The sequence below is a fragment of the Hyaena hyaena genome, unplaced genomic scaffold (genome assembly GCF_003009895.1).
Source record: "Hyaena hyaena isolate Hyena2069 unplaced genomic scaffold, ASM300989v1 scaffold_1157, whole genome shotgun sequence".
NCBI lineage: Eukaryota > Metazoa > Chordata > Mammalia > Carnivora > Hyaenidae > Hyaena > Hyaena hyaena.
In genome coordinates, this window is record NW_024081749.1 from 289,688 (window position 1) to 310,530 (window position 20,843).

General features: G+C 36.9%; 1 protein-coding gene across 1 annotated transcript in view; it reads right to left on the reverse strand.

Moving 5' to 3' along the window:
- Nucleotides 1–7,521: 7,521 nt before the first annotated feature.
- CYSLTR1 (cysteinyl leukotriene receptor 1) overlaps nt 7,522–20,843 on the reverse strand; it is a 45,353-nt gene continuing 32,031 nt past the window's right edge. Inside the window, exons 2-3 of the mRNA XM_039222372.1 lie at nt 12,434–12,519; nt 7,522–8,800 (exon numbers count right to left, since the gene is read on the reverse strand). Of these exons, the coding sequence (XP_039078303.1) occupies nt 7,751–8,773 (1,023 nt within the window). The 5' untranslated portion in view covers nt 8,774–8,800; nt 12,434–12,519 and the 3' untranslated portion in view covers nt 7,522–7,750. The remainder of the gene's footprint in view (nt 8,801–12,433; nt 12,520–20,843) is intronic.

Consider the following 20,843-nt stretch of genomic DNA (forward strand, 5'->3'; position numbering starts at 1 on the left):
TCTGGCTTGTTTATTGAGGTAGCCCTGGAAAAGAAAACAGACAGACAAACACACAGGGAGCAGGAGCACACAAACGCACAGGCTAATTCAACTAACATGCAAAGCGAGAGGGAAAACGAAAAAGTTAAGAGAAAAGACGGAGGAGGGAGGGCGAATAATAGGGAGGAGAAAATACATAAAAGGGTCAAAAAAGGGAAAAGAAAAGGAAAAAAGAAGAAAACCGATGGTAAAGAACGGTTTAAAGCATATAACTGGATTTCCCAGCTACAGTTAAATTGCCGTGTGTATGCAGTGCTGTTTGAAGAGAATAGAGAAAGAGAGAGAAGGCAGGGCGGGATGAGGCACAATTGGAAATAGAATGAACAGGCAGAAGGGATAAGAAACTTTTTTCAAAGAGGTAAAGGGTAGAATATGATAGAATAGGTGAGAGAAGGATGATGGAATTATCCAGAGAAACTATAAAGTCTAATTACTCCTGAGAGAAAGAGCTGAAAATGTCGGTAGGTGTAGAATTTACATTTACAGAATGGACTCGTTGTGATGGTTCAAGCAAGCTGGCGATCAGAGTTAATCAGGTCAGTGTTCTGGGGAAAAAAGAGAGAAAAGAGAAAGAAGAAGAAAAAGGAAAAAAAAAGGGGGAGGAGGGCAGCTCTCAGGCAGGGATGGGCGTCGTGTGATCCAATGCCTCAGGCGGGAGTTCTGCCTTGGCGGTTGTGGGGAGGAGAGTGACGGTGCTCCAGTCCCTTCTTGAACCAAGCGCTGCACCTCGCTTTTTTGGGCGTGTAAACTCCCCGTACAGGGGGCGCAGCCAAAGTTGGTTGCACTCTTCAACCCAGGCCAGTTCCAATCTCCAAATCCCAGTCCGTTCGCCCCGCTGAAATTGCCTTAGACACAGCTTCCCAGGCAACCACCTCAGGGCAATTCCAAGCCCCCTGTGGAGCTCTGGGGGTGGAGTCAGAATCACTGCTTCCTTCTCTGGGTCGGGCTGGCGAGCATGGGCGGGGGCTTGCCTGCCGGGTTCGCTGAGCCCGAGCCCACTGGAGTGAGCAAAACCAGGTCCCTCTGTGGCTCATCACCGAAACACGAACTCACAGGCAAATTTCCCAGTTTTTAGTTCTTTGCCTTCCCTTTCCAGCTCCAGCCAGCCAGGAGCGCGGACGCCTGGTGTCCGCGTGTCTCTTTCAGGGGCCCCAGCCGCCGGGGAGCTGCAATGGCTGCAGGCGCGCTGCTACTCTGAAGTCCAACCGCCAGGAGCCAGCACAAAGCAGCAGTCTGTGCGCTCAGCACCCCCCCCCCCCCCCCCCCCCCCCCCCGCCCGGGACCAGTTGGCGCCAGGGGACCTGGTGTGCAGGTATTTGGCAAGTACGGTCTTTCTATGCACCGAGCGGAGGTTTTTCCCCCACCGATCGGAGGTTTTTCTGTTTCGGACTCACTCCTTTTCTCCTCTCACTCCCCGTAGAGGGTAGAGGGGGATCGCCTCCCACCCTGGAGTCTCCGATCCCGGCCCGATTTTATCTTCCCCAGTTCGCACTCACGTTAGAAGGCTCTCTCAGTGGATTCTGTGTCCTTTTTCTCCCAATCTCTCAGGTTTTGTAAGGTTTCCAATGGCTTCAGATCTTTTCTGTGTGATGTATGGGCGCGAGTGCAAGTACGGAGCTCCTTATTTCTCCGCCATCTTGCCCCCTCCTCCCTCTTTTTTTAAATTTTTAATGTTTTATTTATTTCTTAGAGAGAGAGAGAGAGAGACAGCGTGAGCAAGGGAGGGTCAAAGAGAAAGGGAGAGAGGGGGAGTCACTTAACTAAGCCACCCAGGTGACCCATGTAAAATGCATATGTTATTAGACTTGATGTAACCTAGTTCCCTTAACCAATTTTTATTTTTATTTTTTCTTGTTCAGTTTGATTGCTTTCCATTACTCTGTCGTCCTTCTTGCTGATCCATTCTTGTGCATTTTCTACTCTATTATTTATTCCCTCTAGTATATTATTATTTTATGTAATTTCATTCCTGATTGTTTCTATTTTTATATTTTTTATCTCTTTTGAATATCTCACTAAGGTCCTCCACTCTTTTCTCAAGTCCAGTATCTTTATGACCATTACTTTGAATTCTCTACCAGGTATATAGCTTATCTCTGTTTCGTTTAGCTTTTTGGCTATGGTTTTTCCTTCTCTTTAATTTAGGACATATTCTTCTATCTCTTCATTTTGTCTATCTCTGTTTGTTTCTATGTATTTGGAAAGTCAGCCATATCTCCTGATCTTTAAACTACTGGTCTTAGGAGGAACAGGTCTTGTAGTCCCCTGTAGTGCCATGTACACTTGTGCATCAGAACCAGGTGCTTCAGTAGTGTGTCCTGTGTGTGTTGCATGTATCCTACTGTTTGGTTGGGTTGTGCTTGTCTTCAGTCCAGTCAGCTGCAATGGCACTCTTTGTTTTGCAAGAATGGCTTGATCTTTGTGCTTTTAGTGGGCCAGGCTGGGACACCTTTGGGTTGTAGTTGGGTCAGACCAGAGGTATGCCCTCAGCCCATTTGCTGAGGCTTGGGTCACACTGAACTTCAGGGTACAATTGCTGTGTTGGCCCCTGAGGGCTTTTCTTGGTGGCCAGTTCCTGCTGTCAGACCAGAGGTCTGCCTGCAGTCCATTTGTGGAGTTTTCAGTGACCTTAAACTACAGAGCTCTCTCTTTATGCTTCTTTCTGTGAAGTTTATGTTGGTGGGCAGGGCCTGCAGTCAGTTCAGAAATCTGTTTCTAGATCACTACTGGGGCTACATTTGAACTCATGTAGGTGTTTATCTTCCCCCTTTTTTCAGGGCAAGCATCACTTTGGAGTGGTACTAATTAATGTTGGGGTATATAGAATAATAGCTGGCCAGAGTCACTTTGGAGGAACTCCTGCAAGTGGATTGGGTTTGGTGGGGCAAGTCTGTGGGAGACCATCGGTGTAGTGAGCTCAGTGTTAGCAAGCTATGTGGTAAGTGATTATGCTGGTTCCTGCAGGTATCTGGGTATGTAGGTTGGAGGGTAGGTTACAGAAATGGTGCCTACCAGCTATTTTGTTCTTGGTTAAATCTTCTAAAGATTCTTGTCCCTCCAGTGCAAGTTCTCAGTTAGTAAATAAATCTCCGTTCCATATACTCAGGTGTTTTTCACTCTGCTGATTCTGTACTGAATCTTGCCAGAATTGTTTATCATGCTGTTTTTTTTTAAGGGTGGGGATTCATTTTCCTATCATCCAGCTTTCTCAGAGCCTAAGCTTGCTGTTTTTTAAAATACCTAAAGTTAAGCTCCACTGATTATAACAACTCATGAAGTTAAGCTCCATTGGTTTACAAAACCAAGTATTATGTGGACTTGTCTTCCCATTGCAGCTCCTCATGTCTCGGGTGCCTGATTTGGGGTCTTTTTCTCTTCCTTCTTTGTGTTTGTGGTATCCCTTCCATTTGTGGTTAGCCTCACCAGAAGTTTGAAGTTTAGAAGTTCTAACTGGGTCTCTGACTTTCCTACCATTTTTTGCTGTTGCTTGCTCTCTACAACTAACTGTGGACAGTATATTCTTCTAGTCTTTGGGTAATTTTCTGGGTTAGTTTCACTGATGTGGCTGTTATTTATGTTTCTCCATGGGATGAGGTAAGCTTAGGATACTCCTACTCTGCCATCTTCCCAAGCTCTCTCCCATGTTGCTATTTAAATATTGGAGTGAGGCAATCTAACCCAGGATGTGCACATGGAGATGAATAGAATAAGTGAGCTTCTTTTCCTTCCTCCAGTGCAGTACTTACTAAAAAGGGCTGACAAATTTACAACGCTCTAAAACCTAATCTCATCTTTAAAGTTCCTAAAAATTTTTTACTGCTGGAGTTATTAAAGGGTTAGTAAAAGTTAGATATTGAGGTATATATTTATCTCAAAAGGCCATTTAGAAATCAATTAGAAATGAAATATCTTTAGAGTGAAAGCCAGGTGATTTTGACAACCAAAAAAACCCCAAAGTTTGGAGTCTGAGATGAGTATACAAAACCTTTTATGTTTATTCTGAGAACAAAATACAAAACATTGCTTTAATATTTGAAATTATGTTTTAGATACAGACCTATATTAGCTGAACAAAATTAAAAAAAAGCCAAGTGTATAATGAAAATAAACTTGGATAGTTGGTGTGATTTCAAAGGACTGTTAGAGACCAAAGGAATGTATGTGAAGACTGTGGCATGGTAATGTCACAGTATATTATATAGCCATTAGAAATTATAAACATTAAAGTCCTTCTAATGTCAATGTTCTAGGATAGTATACAATATTTTAAGATGTTCTTACAAATAAAATCATAGGCTTTAGCTCATGGTTCATGTGTTCATGTAGCTAAACAAATTAAGCCTTTAGGTTATTTAAATGTATTTTGTAAAATAAACAAATAAATCATTGAAAAAACCCTTGCTTCTAGTTCTTATTTTGAAGGTATAACATGGTTCACCAGGATAGCATAAAAAATCAAGAAATTGAGCTCTGGAGTCAGACTGCATAGATTTGAATCTTAGTTCTGATCCTTACTAACTGCCTGACAATGGGCAAGTTACTTAGTTTCTTTGTGCCTCAGTTTTCAAGTCAGCAAAACAGGGATAAGAATGGTCTATATATCACAGGGCAATTGTAAGTATTAAATGAGTTGATATAGATAAAGCACTTAAAATAGAATAAAAGCTCATTAATTGCTAGGTATCATGGTTAAAAGGCGTATTTTTCAACCTCAAGGAATTTATAATCCCATAAAATGATAATTCCACTTTGGGATAAAATACACACATTAAAAAAGGAAAATAATTAAGTGCTAAACAGTTTCATGTAAGATACAAAAATAAATGGCATTAAAGAATAACAAATTCATGGTTGGATTGTAGGTGATTGAATTATGGTATGTTTCTGTGTGGGAGAAAATGGGACTGCTAGGTGAAGTGAAAACAGGAAAACACCTAGAGGTGAGAATAAGTAATACACAAGTTTCTTTTATGTGCATTAGAATGTCCTTATGCCTATATTTTGTTCTAATTCTTTCAAAATTTAGAGTCCATATAATAAATATGAATCATATTTAACAAAACCATCTATATACTTTAAACTTATTTAAAAGTAAAACTTTAACATCTGTATGTTAACATATGTATGTATGTTATGATCACATTTGAGTTTCAAAAATGCCCTGTAATAAGGAAGAAGTATTATTATTCTTACTTTACAAATGAGGAAGCTGAGGATCAGAACCCATGTCACTTGCTTAAAGTTACACCACTTGTAAGTAACAGAGACATGATTAACAACCAGGTGTTCTAGCTTCCAATTTAGTGCTCTTCTACCACAATATACTTACTGAATAACAGAAAGCTTAGTACTTGAGAAATGAGGACTTTTTTTTTTTTTGCCTTTCCAGGTTTTATTTTCTTTCTCTATAATATGAGAGTAGAAATAATACCTAATTTACAGATTTGTTGTGGAGATACACAGTGAGCATTTACTTTATATACATAATACAAATATTGTTGATTAAAAAATTTTTTTAAGTTTATTTATTTATTTTGAGAGAGACAGAGTACAGGTTGGGGAGGGACAGAGAGAGAGGGAGGGAGAGAATCCCAAGCAGGCTCTAACTGTCATCGCGGAGCCCAGCACAGGGATCGAACCCACGAAACTGTGAGATCATGACCTGAGCCAAAACCAAGACCCAGATGGTTAACTGAGCCACCCAGGCGCCCCATAATACAAATATTGTTTAAATATGGTTTAAACTTGTTTTAATTTTTCCCAACTTTGAATGAAGAAGATTCTCAAAATTCTGCTAAAAAGTAAAAAAGAATAAGATGGTGATTATCCACAATATACTATTACCTCAATTTACCAGTTAATATTTTGTCCCAGATACTTTGTATATTTGGAGATATGTGTGTGAACATTGGTGAGAAAGAGAGAAAGAGTGTGTGTGTGTGTGTGTGTGTGTGTTTGAACCATTTAAAGGTAAGTTGTAAACCTGACAAAATACCCTCTCCATAAGGGATATTTATGTTCCCACTTCACAGTTGTGTAACATTATATCCTTTGTTTTGCTTCCACAGTAGTTGTAGAAGGACTTAAAATTAAATTAAAATTATGATTCCAGGGGTACCTGAGTTGCTCAGTTGGTTAAATATCTGGCTCTTGGTTTCGACTCACATCACGATTTCCAGGTTGGCGAGTATGAGCCCTGAGTAGGGCTCCTGCTGAAGGTGCAGAGCCTACTTGGGATAATCTCTCCCTCCCGAAATGAGGACTTTTTTTGATAAATAGTATTTTCATCCTTGTCTCAACAAAGGATGGTATAAAATAAAAGTGTAGATACTGCTAAAACTTAGGTATGTTAAAAATAAAAATAAATGGACACCAGTTATTACTATGTCATAGAAGTCCTCTTTCTGTTTTGAGTGGTTTCCTAAAGGGTTGCAACATTAGAAGAGAAATAGAAATAACATACACATAGTAGGTTCAGATAGAACTTCTCCTTTCATAACTTTCTTCTTCACCATTATCATTTATTTCCTCTGGGTAATGTCCCTTTGGAAACACAGAATAAAGGAACAGACCACACTTCAACAAAACCTTGCCCATGAATATTATAATTCAGTTATAATCAAGTTGTTGTGTTTTAAGAACAAAGCTTTCACTGTAAGATAAAACCCACTGTAAACATATCCTTGATATGCCTGTCAACATGCCAATAAAGAAGTAAAAAGTATAAAATAATATTAAAACATAATTAACTTCTCAAAAATGTATATCATAGAGCAAAATCTCTGACATAGTTATATAAATATCAGTACTTCTAAAAACAATTTGTAATATCAACATTCAAATTTTTATTCAGAAACCTACTGTAGCTAATTTTGATCCCAGTAATAAGCATGTAGAACCCCTTCTCTTTTTAGATAAATTTTAAATTACTGTTGTTCATCTATGGGAGTGCCAGTTGTCTAGTTTCTTAAGGAAGAGTTGTATGTCATATAGGGAAATAATTACCTATAATGATGTTAATAAACCACAAAAACTCCACCATTCTCTTTTGAGGGCCTGGGGTTAGGAGCAGAAGAAAATTGGACACAAACTGGTTTTTGACCAGTTCATATTATTCTTATATTCTTCAGTTTCCAGATTGCATATTGCAGGGGACTTTAGGGCCATTTTAGTTGGATATTAGGCTGTTCTAGCACTTGCATATTCTATTTGGAAAAAACATGGCCCTACTCTGCCTAGTCAGTCAATATTACAAAGGAAGAGGGTGACGGAACATTTTATGTAGCCCCTTGGTTATTCCAGTTCTCATCTGATGACATTCATGGGATATGTTAGTATAATTTGGGACCATTTGCTCATTTTGTATCTTTAAAGGCTATATCCTTTATAAAGTTTTTATGTGAGGGAGAAAACTTTGATCTCAGTTCCATTTTCTTTACAATGCCAAGACAAAAATATTCTTCAAATTTTGGTGAATGATCAAAAAAACATTTATAATTTAGTTCATAGTTCTAGACCAAATTTTTAACACTTAAAATATCTTTACAATTTCTAATAGTGTGGATTCATAAATGAGATATATTTATAGGCATACATTCAGTTCAGTATTTGTAAATTATTAATGGAAATTTTTAATTTTAGTGTAAATAATTTGAGATAATACTTATTTGGGAAAATCTTTCCATTGATTTGCATTAGCTATAGGTTTAAATTATTCTTTATATATTTCTTCTTCTTTCTCTGGCAAAGAGGCCTTTTTCTTAGGTACATAAGTCACACTGGACAAAGAATGCTTTCTAAATGTAGACAACCTTCTCCTAAAGTTCCCCCCTGAAAAGAAATATAGGAGAGGGTCAAAGCAACAATTTGATGCAGCCAGCGACAAGGTTATGACCACTGACTTTTGCATTCTAAGAACAGAATCACAGGGTTTAGTTTTATTGTGTAAAAAATGAAGGTGGATGGTGCGTTGAATATGATATGGCATGAAGCTGATCAAAAAGGCAGCTGTCACGACTATGATCATTCCTATAGCTTTTTTACGGCTTGATAGATTTTTCTTCATTGAATTTTTCAGTAAGGTTAAAATGATCAATGTGTAACAGACAATAATAATAACAAAAGGAATAATAAATCCGACAAACAATGACACATAATGCAAGATCAAAACATGATGTTTAGTCTGATTATCCTGTGGAGGCTCAAAGCACTTGGTATTGTTTTTCTCATCTTTGTAAGATGTGGACATTAAAAATGGAGAACTGGTCAAAATCACAAAAATCCAAATGCCAGCACACACAAATCTGGCTTTCTTCTGAGTAACCAAATTAATGTTCTGTACTGGGAAAACAATTGCAATGCACCGGAAAAAACTCATGGCTGTCATAAAGAAGATACTACAGTAGAGGTTGACATACAAGGCATAGGTGCTGAGGCGGCACAAAAAGTCACCAAAGAGCCAAATGCCTTTGTGAACATAATAGACCACACGGAGAGGCAGTGTACACACGCACAGTAGATCTGCTACTGCTAAGTTAATCATGTATACTTGGAAAGCTGACTTCTCATGATATGTTTTTATGAGGACATAGAGCACAAAGCTATTGCCAAAGAAGCCCACAATGGAGATCATAGAATATAGGGTGGAATACACTTGATTGCGGAAGTCATCAATTGTGTCATTGCACGTGTTATTACTGGCAGAAGAAACTGTCAGATTTCCAACTCCGTCCATGTTTCTCTAGGAATGTCTGCTTGGTGCCTAAAATACATACATACATACATACATACATATTACTGGCAGAAGAAACTGTCAGATTTCCACCTCCATCCATGTTTATCTAGGAATGTTTGCTTGGTGCCTAAAATACATACATTATATATATATTTTTTTCTTGTCAATTTTTACCAGACAATAAGTTACAAGAAGAACTAAGATTTCACTTTGTAGTGTCATTATATATACTTTTTGACCATGGTAGGAAAAACAGGTGGTGGGGAAATGAAGAGGGATTTAGCTGTACCTTGCCTCCAAGAGAAGAATTTGGGTCCTACAGGCTCCAAGAAAACTCTTTTCCTCTCTTTTTTCAATCCAAGTTTGCCTAGTGGACTTACTCTTAATCTTCAAGACCTAGCTAAAACATCTCTGCTTTTCTTTAAGTCATATTACTCTAGTACTATTCTGTAAATCTTCCTTTTAATTGAGTTCGTTTTTATGCTAGATAAAATCTTTAAAGATAGTAGTTTCATAAATATAAATTTTCATCTATCATCTATCTACCTGTAGCTATCCATCTATCATCATCTATCTATTGGAAGAGCATTGAATTCACTTGGGGAATACAATTATATGAAAATGCTTATTTTCTTCAAGAAGAAGGCTTCCTAGGTAATATCTGCTGGTTGATGCTCATCTAGTTGTTTTAATGAGAGAAAAAAGTTCCAGAGGTAAAACACGTTTCTAAAATCTGCACCATAAGTTAAGGCTCTGAGGAAAGATATAGCATAACTAGTTGAAATATACTTTCTGGGTAAGGGTATTGTTGTAAATATTTATCCCTGTTATCTTCCTAGACTCACTCTTAAACCCATACTATCCAACAATACATGATCATTTCTCTTTATACCAAGAGGTTGTTACTTGGTCTAATTTAGTTAAGCTATATCAAGACAGTCAATTAGTGCAGTAAACAAGCTCTGATCAGATAGAGCTAGGGATGGGACAATGTGGAAGTAATGATTTCTAGTGTTCTTCCAGATTCTTTTATTTTTTTAAGAAAGTGGGAGCAACTCATCAATATATAATATGGTGGATAATCTTTTATTTAAGTCTTATTTCTTGGACTTTTACACAGCTTCTGTTCCCTAGTAAGAAAGAATTAGGGTTTGTAAGGTGGAAACACTGACTGAATATGAAGTCCCAACAGTGGAGGGGACTGATCTTGTCTCTGAATTATAAATACAGAAACAGATAGCTATGGTAGTGGTTGTAGGTGGGATATAGCTTCTTGGGTTTACTACTGATAACAATTTGACCAGTTTTTCCATTTTTTTAAACTAAAAATGTCATTATTTTTCACCAAGAACTGTTGGTATATGACCAAAAAAAAATGAGGATGAATCATTCTGACGGTGGATATCTAAGATCAAAGAGAAAAATGAGGCGACTATGCCCAACTTCTGATTTATTTCTCAGTATTTTTTCCCAGTTACCCCCCTCTAACTATTGGTTCCCTGAGCTCAGGTCCAATTATGGGAAAAAGGGAAACTACCTAAACTTAATCTAGTCTTTTTTTGTTAGCCCTATTACTAGGTTTTCCACAAATTGGGCAGTGTTTTGCTGAGGCACTAGATGGTGCTGATGAGATTTTTGATATTAACTTTTGTTTTGAGAACTGCACTTGAAGGTATTAGATAATTACCATTTGTCTTTCCTACCACCATCTTTACTCACTACATCCTTCTTTCCAGAATAATTTCCATATATTGGAGTTACAATTATGTCATGCTCTGTTCTAAAACTTTCAATGGTCACTGAGTGCTTTCAGAATAAAATCCAAACTTCTTGGCCTGATATTTAAGGATCTCTACAGTCTAGTTGCAACTGAATTTTCCTAACTTTACTCTCGCTTTTCCTTTTTACACACCCTATATTTATTTTTAAAAATGTTTATTTCTTCATTTTGATAGAGAGAGAGAGAGCAAGAGAGAGAGAGAGAGAGAATGTGCGAGAGAGCATGAACAGGAGAGGAGCAGAGAGAGGGAGAGAAAAAATCCCAAGCAGGCTCTGGCTGTCAGCCCAGAGCCCTATGCAGGGCTTAAACTCACAAAATGAGAGATCATGACCCGAGCCAGTATCAAGAGTCGGACACTTAACCAATTGAGACACCCAGGTGCTCCTACACACACTGTATTTCAGTGAAACAACTATTTTATTATGCTAGAGACAGGTGTTACTTGTTTCCCTGTCTGACTATCTTTTTTCATGGTATTTCTTTTTCCTGAAATGCTCTTTCTTTCATTATGTGTATGCAAAAACTATTCACCCTTTAGCTCAAATTACACCCTTCTTGCCTAAGACTTTCCTTATCCTCCTTCCATAGTACTTTCTATCATTTTCTCTTTAGAGAACTTTAAATTTATCTTTCAGATCAGTGATTTATATGTATATGTTGTCTTCCCTTACAGACTATCTTCCCTTACAGACTATCTTGTTGATCTATAAGAAGGCATGTTACACAGGGCTAACACATATGTACCTTGACAATAAGTGCTCAATAAATGTTGATTGAGTGAATAAATACATGAATGATGAACAAGTTTATTATTTTAAAGTATTATTTTTTAAGTTTATTTACTTATTTTGAGAGAGAGAATGATCAAAGGAGGGGCAGAGAGAGAGGGAATCCCAAGTAGGCTCTGCACTGTCAGAGCAGGGCTCGATGCGGGGCTCAAAACTTATGACCCTTGAGATAATGACCTGAGTCGAAACCACGAGTTGGACGCTTAACTGACTGAGCCACCCAGGTGCCGCCACCCAGGTGTCCCTTAAGGTATTATATATAATTCAAAACCACTTAGAGTTATCTTTGCATTCCAATATCATTTAAAATCTTTCCAGGCTCTGAGCCTAAAGTAAAGTTGTTTCCTAAACTATTAAGGAAAGAACTAAATAATAAAGGTAACTCTAAGATTAAACAACATTCATGTCTTGACACAGAATACTCATTTATTTTTCTATTAAATATTAGAAATTTTAAATTCCCAGATCTTTGAATAAAAGATGCCAAATAAAACTGATAAATAACTTAATGAAAAACAGATGGTCATTTGTTCCAGTAATAAACTTTCCAGTCCTTACAGACCAAATTAAGCTTTCCTAGTAATGTTTGTATTTAGTTTCAGCTGTTTATTTATAACTAAGTCAAGTCAATGACCTATATTAGGTCATAAAAAGAAAATTATAAAGTTTTCAAACAAGTAATGAATCCTGAAGGGATAGAGATCACTTAGTCTAAGCCACTCATTTCACAAAGGATGGCTTTGCTTGTCTTAAACAGCATTTAATTCGTCTTTATAGAACTTACTACAATTTGCCAATAATGAGACTTATGCTATAAGGACACATAGATACCTAAAATCCCAAACATGCTTTAAGGAAAGCAGCTCATAATCTGTTCGTGGAGAGGAGTGATGACTCAGAAGTGTGGTGAGGTTACAACACAGTATGGTAAAGACTATCTTAGAACAAAGCAAATGGGCTATTAATTAGTTAATATAAACAAGCAGTTTACATACATAAAATTAATTTTTGATGCAGGTGACAAAATAGTTACTTTGTTAAGATAATTTGCAAGTTGAAGAAATAAGATTGATTCAGAAAATGGAGCCATACCTCTTTCTGGCACTGCAGTGCTTTTCACAAATGTTCCGAGTTAGTGGTCAGTGCTTCTTATAATGTAATTTGAGATGAAGACTAAGCTGAAATCATAAGATTGAAAAAGAAGTTAATGACCTTAGAAGAAGTCCAGAAGGGTCATGGGAGCTTAGTGGCCTTAAGTACAGATCCAGGATGTGTTATGGGACATCAGAGCTTTAGGACAGATTTAGGGCTAGTTATTGGATTCCATGATTCCTTCTTTTCCTTCCATTCAATTTTACATCCCCAGGGGAGAAACTTGGACTACAGGCCAGGGCTGATCACAGATATTTGTTGCTGTGTGCAGGAAGCTTCTGTATCTATGAACACAGTATCATAAAAATACTCCTCTCTCTATGAAATCATTATATTTTCCCCATTTTCTCTTCTAAACCATTTGTTATTAAGTTCAAAGGGGAAATAACTTGGAAGTTCATATTTGAAGATCTAGTTCCCTGAAAGAAGAGTTAGAACATTAAAAATATTTAAGTATATCTGATTGGAATGCTTTAGGAACAATTTTCTTTGAAGGAATAATAACAAAGGACCCTGGATTCCTCTCCCTAAAATCTCAGAATAGCACTTATCGTTTATATCACTAACTTGGCATATATTATATACCTGCAGAAATCAACTGTTTTGTAGCTTGTACAGTTAACTTTTCATGAGTATATGCTTCTTCCCTTCAATTAAACCGTATAAGAAAACCTACCAAAGTATAACAAATCTCCAAGAAATGAACAAAGGACTTTCGTGAAGCAGTAGCAACCTGGATACTTTCCCCCCCTAAATTTGTATTCCCCTATGGCAATTTTCATCTCTGTCTGCAAGGACTACAGAGGCTGGCCATTTTTTCATTTATCTATGGTCTAAGTACCAACAAAATAAACACCTTCTTCTGGTTTATCTTAGCAAATATAAGCACACTGGGCCTTTGTAAAGAGCTCTGCTGGAAAAAAAAAAGGAAATCACAAGGAAAATAACGGAAATTTAAAAATATAAAACAGATAAATTTTTTTTTATAAATAGTTTATTGTCAAATTAGTTTCCACATAACACTCAGTGCTCATCCCCAAAGTGCCCTCCTCCATGCCCATCCCCCCTCCCCCCCACATCCATCAGTCCTCAGTTTTTGTCAGCATTCAAGAGTCTCTCATGGTTTGCCTCTCTCCCTTTCCCCCACCATTTCCGCCCTTCTTCTCCCCCTTGGTCCTCCGTCAAGTTCCTCCTAATCCTCCTATACGTGCAAACATATGATATTTGTCCTTCTCTGCCTGACTTATTTCGCTCAGCATAACACCCTCAAGGTCCATCCACGTTGCTACACATGGCCGGATTTCATTCTTTCTCATTGCCATGTAGTATTCCATGGTATAGATAAACCACATCTTCTTGATCCATTCATCTAAAACAGATAAATTTTAAAACTAGGAATCTCAACCTACAGCTATAATATTGTTTTTTGAATCCACCCTGTATTCACATAATCATTTTTTAGATCTCTTCCAACTTCTTTTCCCTTTCTGAATTTCCCTCCTTCTCTGGGTAAGGAGTTGATATAGGTAACCTACTACTAGCAGTCTGGATGAAGTATGAGCTGCAGGTGGAGGATTAGTCAAACTGAGTTGGCTTTTACTCAGTAACCTTTTTTTTTATTGTCTTAGCTTGTCCTAGATCTCTGTAATCAATAAAGGTATACTGACCAAATATCAAGTGAAAAAAATCTCTGAACCTAAAATTACATGATTCCACTCATTTATGGAGAAAATTAACTTTGGCTCTGTCACAGTTTTGTGTTTAGACAAAACTTATATTTTTTCCTAGTGTAGAAAGAGAAAGAATGTTTATGAATTTCTAAGACCCATATATGAGAAGTATAACATTACCAGGCTAATGTACTAGTTATACATTTCCATGGTAGCTGTGCAATTATAATTTAGTTCACTCTACATGTACAAGTAAGTAAATGTCACATTGTCTGGGAAACAGTGTAGTATTTCCTCAAGTTTGTGATTCAAAGATGTCTTCTACTATTTATTTAGAAATTATGAGCCTTGCACATAGTAGGCTTTCAATAATTTCACTCTTTACCTTTCTTTTTTTTTTCTTCATTTTCCTAGAAGTTTCTTGTCTCTGACAGCAGCTTCTGCCAAAATTAGATTCTACCATTCTCATCTGGGTGATTGGGTGGGTAGACGTCAGATAAAAAAGTAAAACTATGGGTATATGATTTTTTTATTTTAATTATTTAATTCAGGAGTTGCTTTGATCTTTTATTTGGGTCATTTGAAGTCCATGAATATGTGTGTGTGTGTAAATCTCTTTCCTTCAGCCCTTAGCCTCCATTGAACCTGTAACATGCTCAGTCTCCAGTGAATGAGGGAAATAAAAGATACAGAGATAATCTGATAACACAAGGTCCCAATATCATACTATTTATTGCTGCTGCATTAGAACTACCTCCATACTAGAATGACTTATACACTTTGTGCTCTGTAAACGTGGTCTGGGTAGAGCTGGTGATCTACAAGTGTCCCTTGGCTGGTGTCTTCTATCAAATGAAGATAGTAATAGTGCTTCTTCTTTTAATTTCTAATCAAACAAAAATTCATTCCTGTTCCTCTCAATATAATTTAGCATTTTTCTCTATTAAAGTTCTGCAGTATTTTGTTTGTTCTTGATAATTTTAATTTCTTGTTTTGTGTCATAGTCATCTCTCTGGTTTTTCAATTTAAACTTCCTCATTATTCCCAACTCATTTCCAGTAGAATCAAAGAGCAATAACCAAGTCTTATTCTTTTTGTATTTCATGCTATACAGAGTTCAATGTGTTTTAAATATTGGTTGATTTGAATTAATAAATTTTATATACTTTCATTAATGTCTTATCAAAATAAGAGAATATCCTTGCATGGAGAAAGACAATGAACATGGTGTAAACTTTGTAGGACTGATAGCCACAAGACCTGGACCATACTTCAGGCTATGGTGGAGGATTAATTGTGTGATCTTGAGGAAATCACTTCCACCCTGTGATCTTTTCTCTTATCTGCAGTTTAATAGGTTTATATTATATGATTTCTGAATTCCTTTCAGTTTTCCATTATATACATCATGAAGATCTTTTTTCCTTGGTTTAGTTTAATCTTGAGGAAAAAAAGAGCAAGTAAGATGAGAGATCTATGGCTTTAGTGAAGAGGAATATGGACAAACGTTGTTTGCAAGCTTGACTTAAGACTATTAAGGTATTCCCTGCTTTTTAGATAAATATCTGAGAGAAATACTCAATTCTTCTTTGACTATATTAGCTATTCTCAGGATATCAACTTGGTCAGAACCTCTAAAGGCAATACAAGCAGTTCTAGTTTTGAGAGTGGTTTCTAACTAAGTGCTAACCTTATGATGTAAAGCTGTCCCACTTTCCTTTTTTTCCCCCAAAATAATTAGAAATCTTTTACTTAAAAATATAGTTGATATAGGAAAAGTAAACTTTCTCAAGTTAAACTTTTGAAATGTTTAACAGTTGATTGTGTTCTTTCAAAATGAAACAGCTCATATTTAATTTTCCCTTCTATTAAGTAATCTGTAATAATTAAATAGTTTTTTAGGATGTTTTTAAATGTTTATATATATATGTTTATTTAGTTTATTTTTAAATTTACATCCAAGTTAGTTAGCATATAATGCAACAATGATTTCAGGAGTAGATTACTTAATACCCCTTACCCATTTAGCCCATCTCCCTTCACACAAAGTCTCCAGTAACTCTCTGTTTGTTCTCCATATTTAAGAGTCTTTTAGGTTTTGTCCCCCTCCTTGCTTTTATATTATTTTTTTGCTCCCCTTCCCTTATGTTAGTCTGTTTTGTATCTTAAAGTCCTCATATGAGTGAAGTCATATGATATTTGTCTTTCTCTGACTGACTAATTTCACTTAGCATAATACCCTCCAGTTCCATCCACATAGTTGCAAACGACAACGTTTCATTGTTTTTGATTGCTGAGTAATACTCCACGGTGCGTGTGTGTGGGTATATATATATATATATATATATATATATATATATACATACCACATCTTCTTTATCCATTCATCCATCAGTGGGCATTTGGGCTCTTTCCATACTTTGGCTATTATTGATAGTGCTGCTATAAACATTGGGATGCATGTGCCCCTTTGAAACAGCATACCTGTTACCCTTGGATAAATACCTAGTAGTGCAATTTTTGGGTAATAGGGTAGTTCTATTTTTAATTTTTTGAGGAACCTGCATACTGTTTTCCAGAGCAGCTACACCAGTTTGCATTCCCACCAACAGTGCAAAAGAGATCCTCTTTCTCTGCATCCCTGCCAATGTCTCTTGTTGCCTGAGTTGTTAATGTTAGCCATTCTTATGAGTGTGAGGTGGTATCTCATTGTGGTTTTTATTTGTATTTCCCTGATAATGAGTGATATTGAGCATTTTTTCATGTATCTGTTAGCCATCTGGATGTCTTCTTTGCAGAAGTGACTAGTCATGTATTTTGCCCATTTCATCACTGGATTATTTGTTTTTTTGGTTGTTGAGTTTGCTAAGTTCTTTATAGATTTTGGATACTAACACTTTATCTGATTTGTCATTACAAATATCTTCTCCCATTTTGTCAGTTGCCGTTTAGTTTTGCTGATTGTTTCCCTCACTGTGCAGAAGTTTTTATTTTGATGAGATCCCAATAGTTCATTTGTGCTTTTGTTTCCCTTGCCTCCAGAGACATGTTGAGTAAAAAGTTGCCACAGCCAAGCTCAAAGAGGTTTTTGCCTGACTTCTCCTCTAGGATTTTGATGGTTTCCTGTCTTATATTTAGGTATTTCATCCATTTTGAGTTTATTTTTGTGTATGGTGTAAGAATGTGGTCCAGGCTCATTTTTCTGCATGTTGATGTCCAGTTTTCCCAGCCACCACTTGCTGAAGAGACTGTCTTTATTCCATTGGATATTCTTCTCTGCTTTGTCAGAGATTTGTTGTCTATACATTTGTGGGTCCATTTCTGGGTTCTCTATTGTGTTCCATTGATCTGACTGTCTGTTTTTGTGCCAGTACCATACTGTCTTGATGATTACAGCTTTGTTATACAGCTTGAAGTCTGGGATTGTGATGCCTTCTAGTTTCTAAGGCTCAGAAGTTTTTCCAGCTGGCCTTACCCCTTTTGTTTCACAGTAACAAGTTACAACTTCTCTTGTTCTGGTAGTATGAACACGATTCTTGCCAATTAACAGAGAAGTCCCTAAAGTCATCTTTGCTATTTCCTTCTTGTCATCTCTTGCATAAGATGCAATACATTCATTCATATCTTAGCTAATATGTGAAATCTATCCTGCAGAGTATATAACAAGCTTTACTTTATGTTAAAATGAGTTTGTCTTTTAGTCACTCAATCTCCGAATTTACCAGACTCTGTCAGCACAGTCAGATGGAAAGAGTCTGGAAAAGTTTTGTTAAAACTGATAGAGACAAAAGGAAAATCGCGAAAAGGCACTGGAAATCTGAGACTTGAAGACACTGAAGTTAAAATTACAGATAGGGAAAATACCATAGATGCTGGAGGTTGAGGAAGAGAGGAGGAATCTGACTCTTTCCCAATTTTGCTCCAGTTTCAACTAGCCTTTATATCGTCTGATACTAAATCTTCATCTTTTTCCTCTTCATTTTTCTTCACTCTTACTGCTACGTCTTCACTTCTGGCTCTCATTACCTCATACATAGATGAAATCCATACCTACTTTTTACATGCACTTTGTATTTTAGCCATGCTAAACTTTTGTATTTCCTGGAGATGTCTCTCATACCCCATTAATTTCAGGCTCTTTTCTCTCAAAATCATCTTATACATCACTGCCACACTGGTCATTTTATCTGTTTACTTACTTACTTACTCACTTACAGTGGTCATTCTTTAATCTTTGGATTGACATGTCTTTTTACTGCTCAGGAGCCTACAATGACTATAATAAAATTCCAGCCCTATATTTTAGGCAACCCCTTCCACAATCTAACCTTAATCTTCTATCCAATCTTCTGTCTTACAGAGAAAGAAAATAATGGAAGAGGCCTAAGAATTATTAGCTGGAGAAAGAAAAAATTCACTAGTAAGTACAAAGAGTGTTTATGGCTCTCATAAAGAGAGCCTTGAAATCTGTCTCATCTTTTGGATGTACAGTTTTCTCAAACTAAGATATTCTATATGATGAAAGTGACAGCTTAATTACTGGAATAGTGACTTGTGGCAAAACTTGGGTCAAGGCAAGGTTACCCTTACATGCTAGTTTAAAATTCTGATTGTTGAGATCAGCCTGTGTCTTGAGTGTAGTATAGGAACCCATCAAAGTAAGCTAATATACTTGCTCATAGATCAGTGATTTTTTCCTCTTGAGATTATGCCTTATAATACCATGGTTTAACTTTTTTTTAAATGTTATTTTGTCATCATTTACAAGTATCCATTGTTTTTACCCAACCCCTTGCCCCCAGGCCCACTTCCAGCCTTGCCCCACTTGAATCATCTTTTGAGCAATGAAACATCTATTTTGACCTTGTTATTTATCCAATCTAAACAAATCATAAACATTTTTGTTTCCTTATAAGTAACATCTTGGGAAGTAGTCAAGTATAATTGATGTCTCTAACAACCCTTATCAGGAGAGATGCAAGGGCCAACTATAATCAACAGGAGTTTGTGTTCCGGCATTTGGACTCTAAAATGATCTTAGGAGAACTTAATTCTGAAATTTGACTCCCAGAAGACTAAGAAAAATTTTGAAAACACACAAATAAGAGCAGCTCTATTAATCTAAATTTGGGGACTTTACACTACGGATTGAATTTTGTTGGAATAAAGCAAATTACAAAGAACTCACTCATTCAGGTTAAGTGCCCAAGGAACCAAAATAATCTACATTAGGGGAGAGATACACTTTCTATAAGGAACAAGGAGATGATGTGAACATTTACATTGAGCCCACTTTGTTTTCCAAAATATATAAAACCAGTGAAATAATTCAAAATTAGAAGCAGAAGAACATGGTTGATTTTAAGATTAGTTTGTTGGTTTTAAAAAATGTATGTATTTGAAACTTAGATATAGGTTATGGTAGTGAGGAGATAGCATAAAATTTCTTCAGTTTACATCATGAACAAGCAAGAGGACCACCATTTTTTAAAATACCTAAAACTCACAGTGAGGTTATAAACTTTAGTTATTTTAAAGTTTACAATTGAAATAAATGTCCAAATAGAAAATATTTAGATTTAAGAACAATCAAGGAAGAATATGGTAATTGATTTTAAATGTTTCCAAAAGACCAAAGAGAATGAAGTTCATAAAATGGCAATTGGGTTTGGTAATTAGGAGGCCAATGGTGACCTTAGAGAATACATTTACCATATAAAGATATTGGTAAAAATACAAGATCAGTATGTAGTAAATACTAAAAGAGGAGCAGGAAGATGGCAGTCTCTAGGACTCTAGGCTTGCCTCATATCATAAACACAACTAGATAACTATCAAATCATCCTAAATACTCCAGAAATTGACCTGAAGTCAGACAACAATTCCACAACTAAAGAGAGAGAAGACCCTACGTTTAAGAAGGCAGGAAGTGTCAAGACATGGTATACGGGACAAATGGATTTCACGTGCTGTGGAAAAAAGGATCCATGGTTCTTGGAGAAGGGCAAGAGAGACATGAGAACACAAGAAATGCTCAAGAAGAATATTTCTCCAAATCCATTGATGTGGAAAAAAAGAGAGGCTGAAAATTTTCTGAGTTCTTGCAACCAGCAGGGCTTAAAACCTAGAGTTTAAAAGGTCAGCAGGATTAGCTGGGATAGAGCTGCTCCTGCAGAGAAGACAGGCAAACAACCCCACAGAGGACAGCATGAAAGCAGTGATTTGAAGAACACTTGGGACACACAGTGGGGAGATTATTTGCTTTTATCAGAGCACATGGACACACCTCTCAGGGAAAGTAATTGATTGGCCACCATTTTTCTTCCTTACCCCTCAGCATAAACACAGATCCACCTATAGGAAGCAGCACAGCACAGACACTGTCTGCTTAACTTGCTTATACCAAGCTCCAACCCTTTGGCTCTAGGGAACTGCCCTTCTTAGTCATGCTTTCCTTAATCTGGTAGGCTTTTCTACTGGAAGACCAGCACAATACCTGAACACCTGAACATGCCATGCCTCCCAACCAGAGAGTTTTGCAAGGTCTCAGTTCCAGTAGGGGTGGTGACAGGTCTCATTTCACAAGCAGACCAGAGCACACCTAGCTAAAACTCACCACATTCAGCCCAGGGACCAATGTCTTCTTCATAAGACCATTATTTCCAAGAGAAGGAAATATA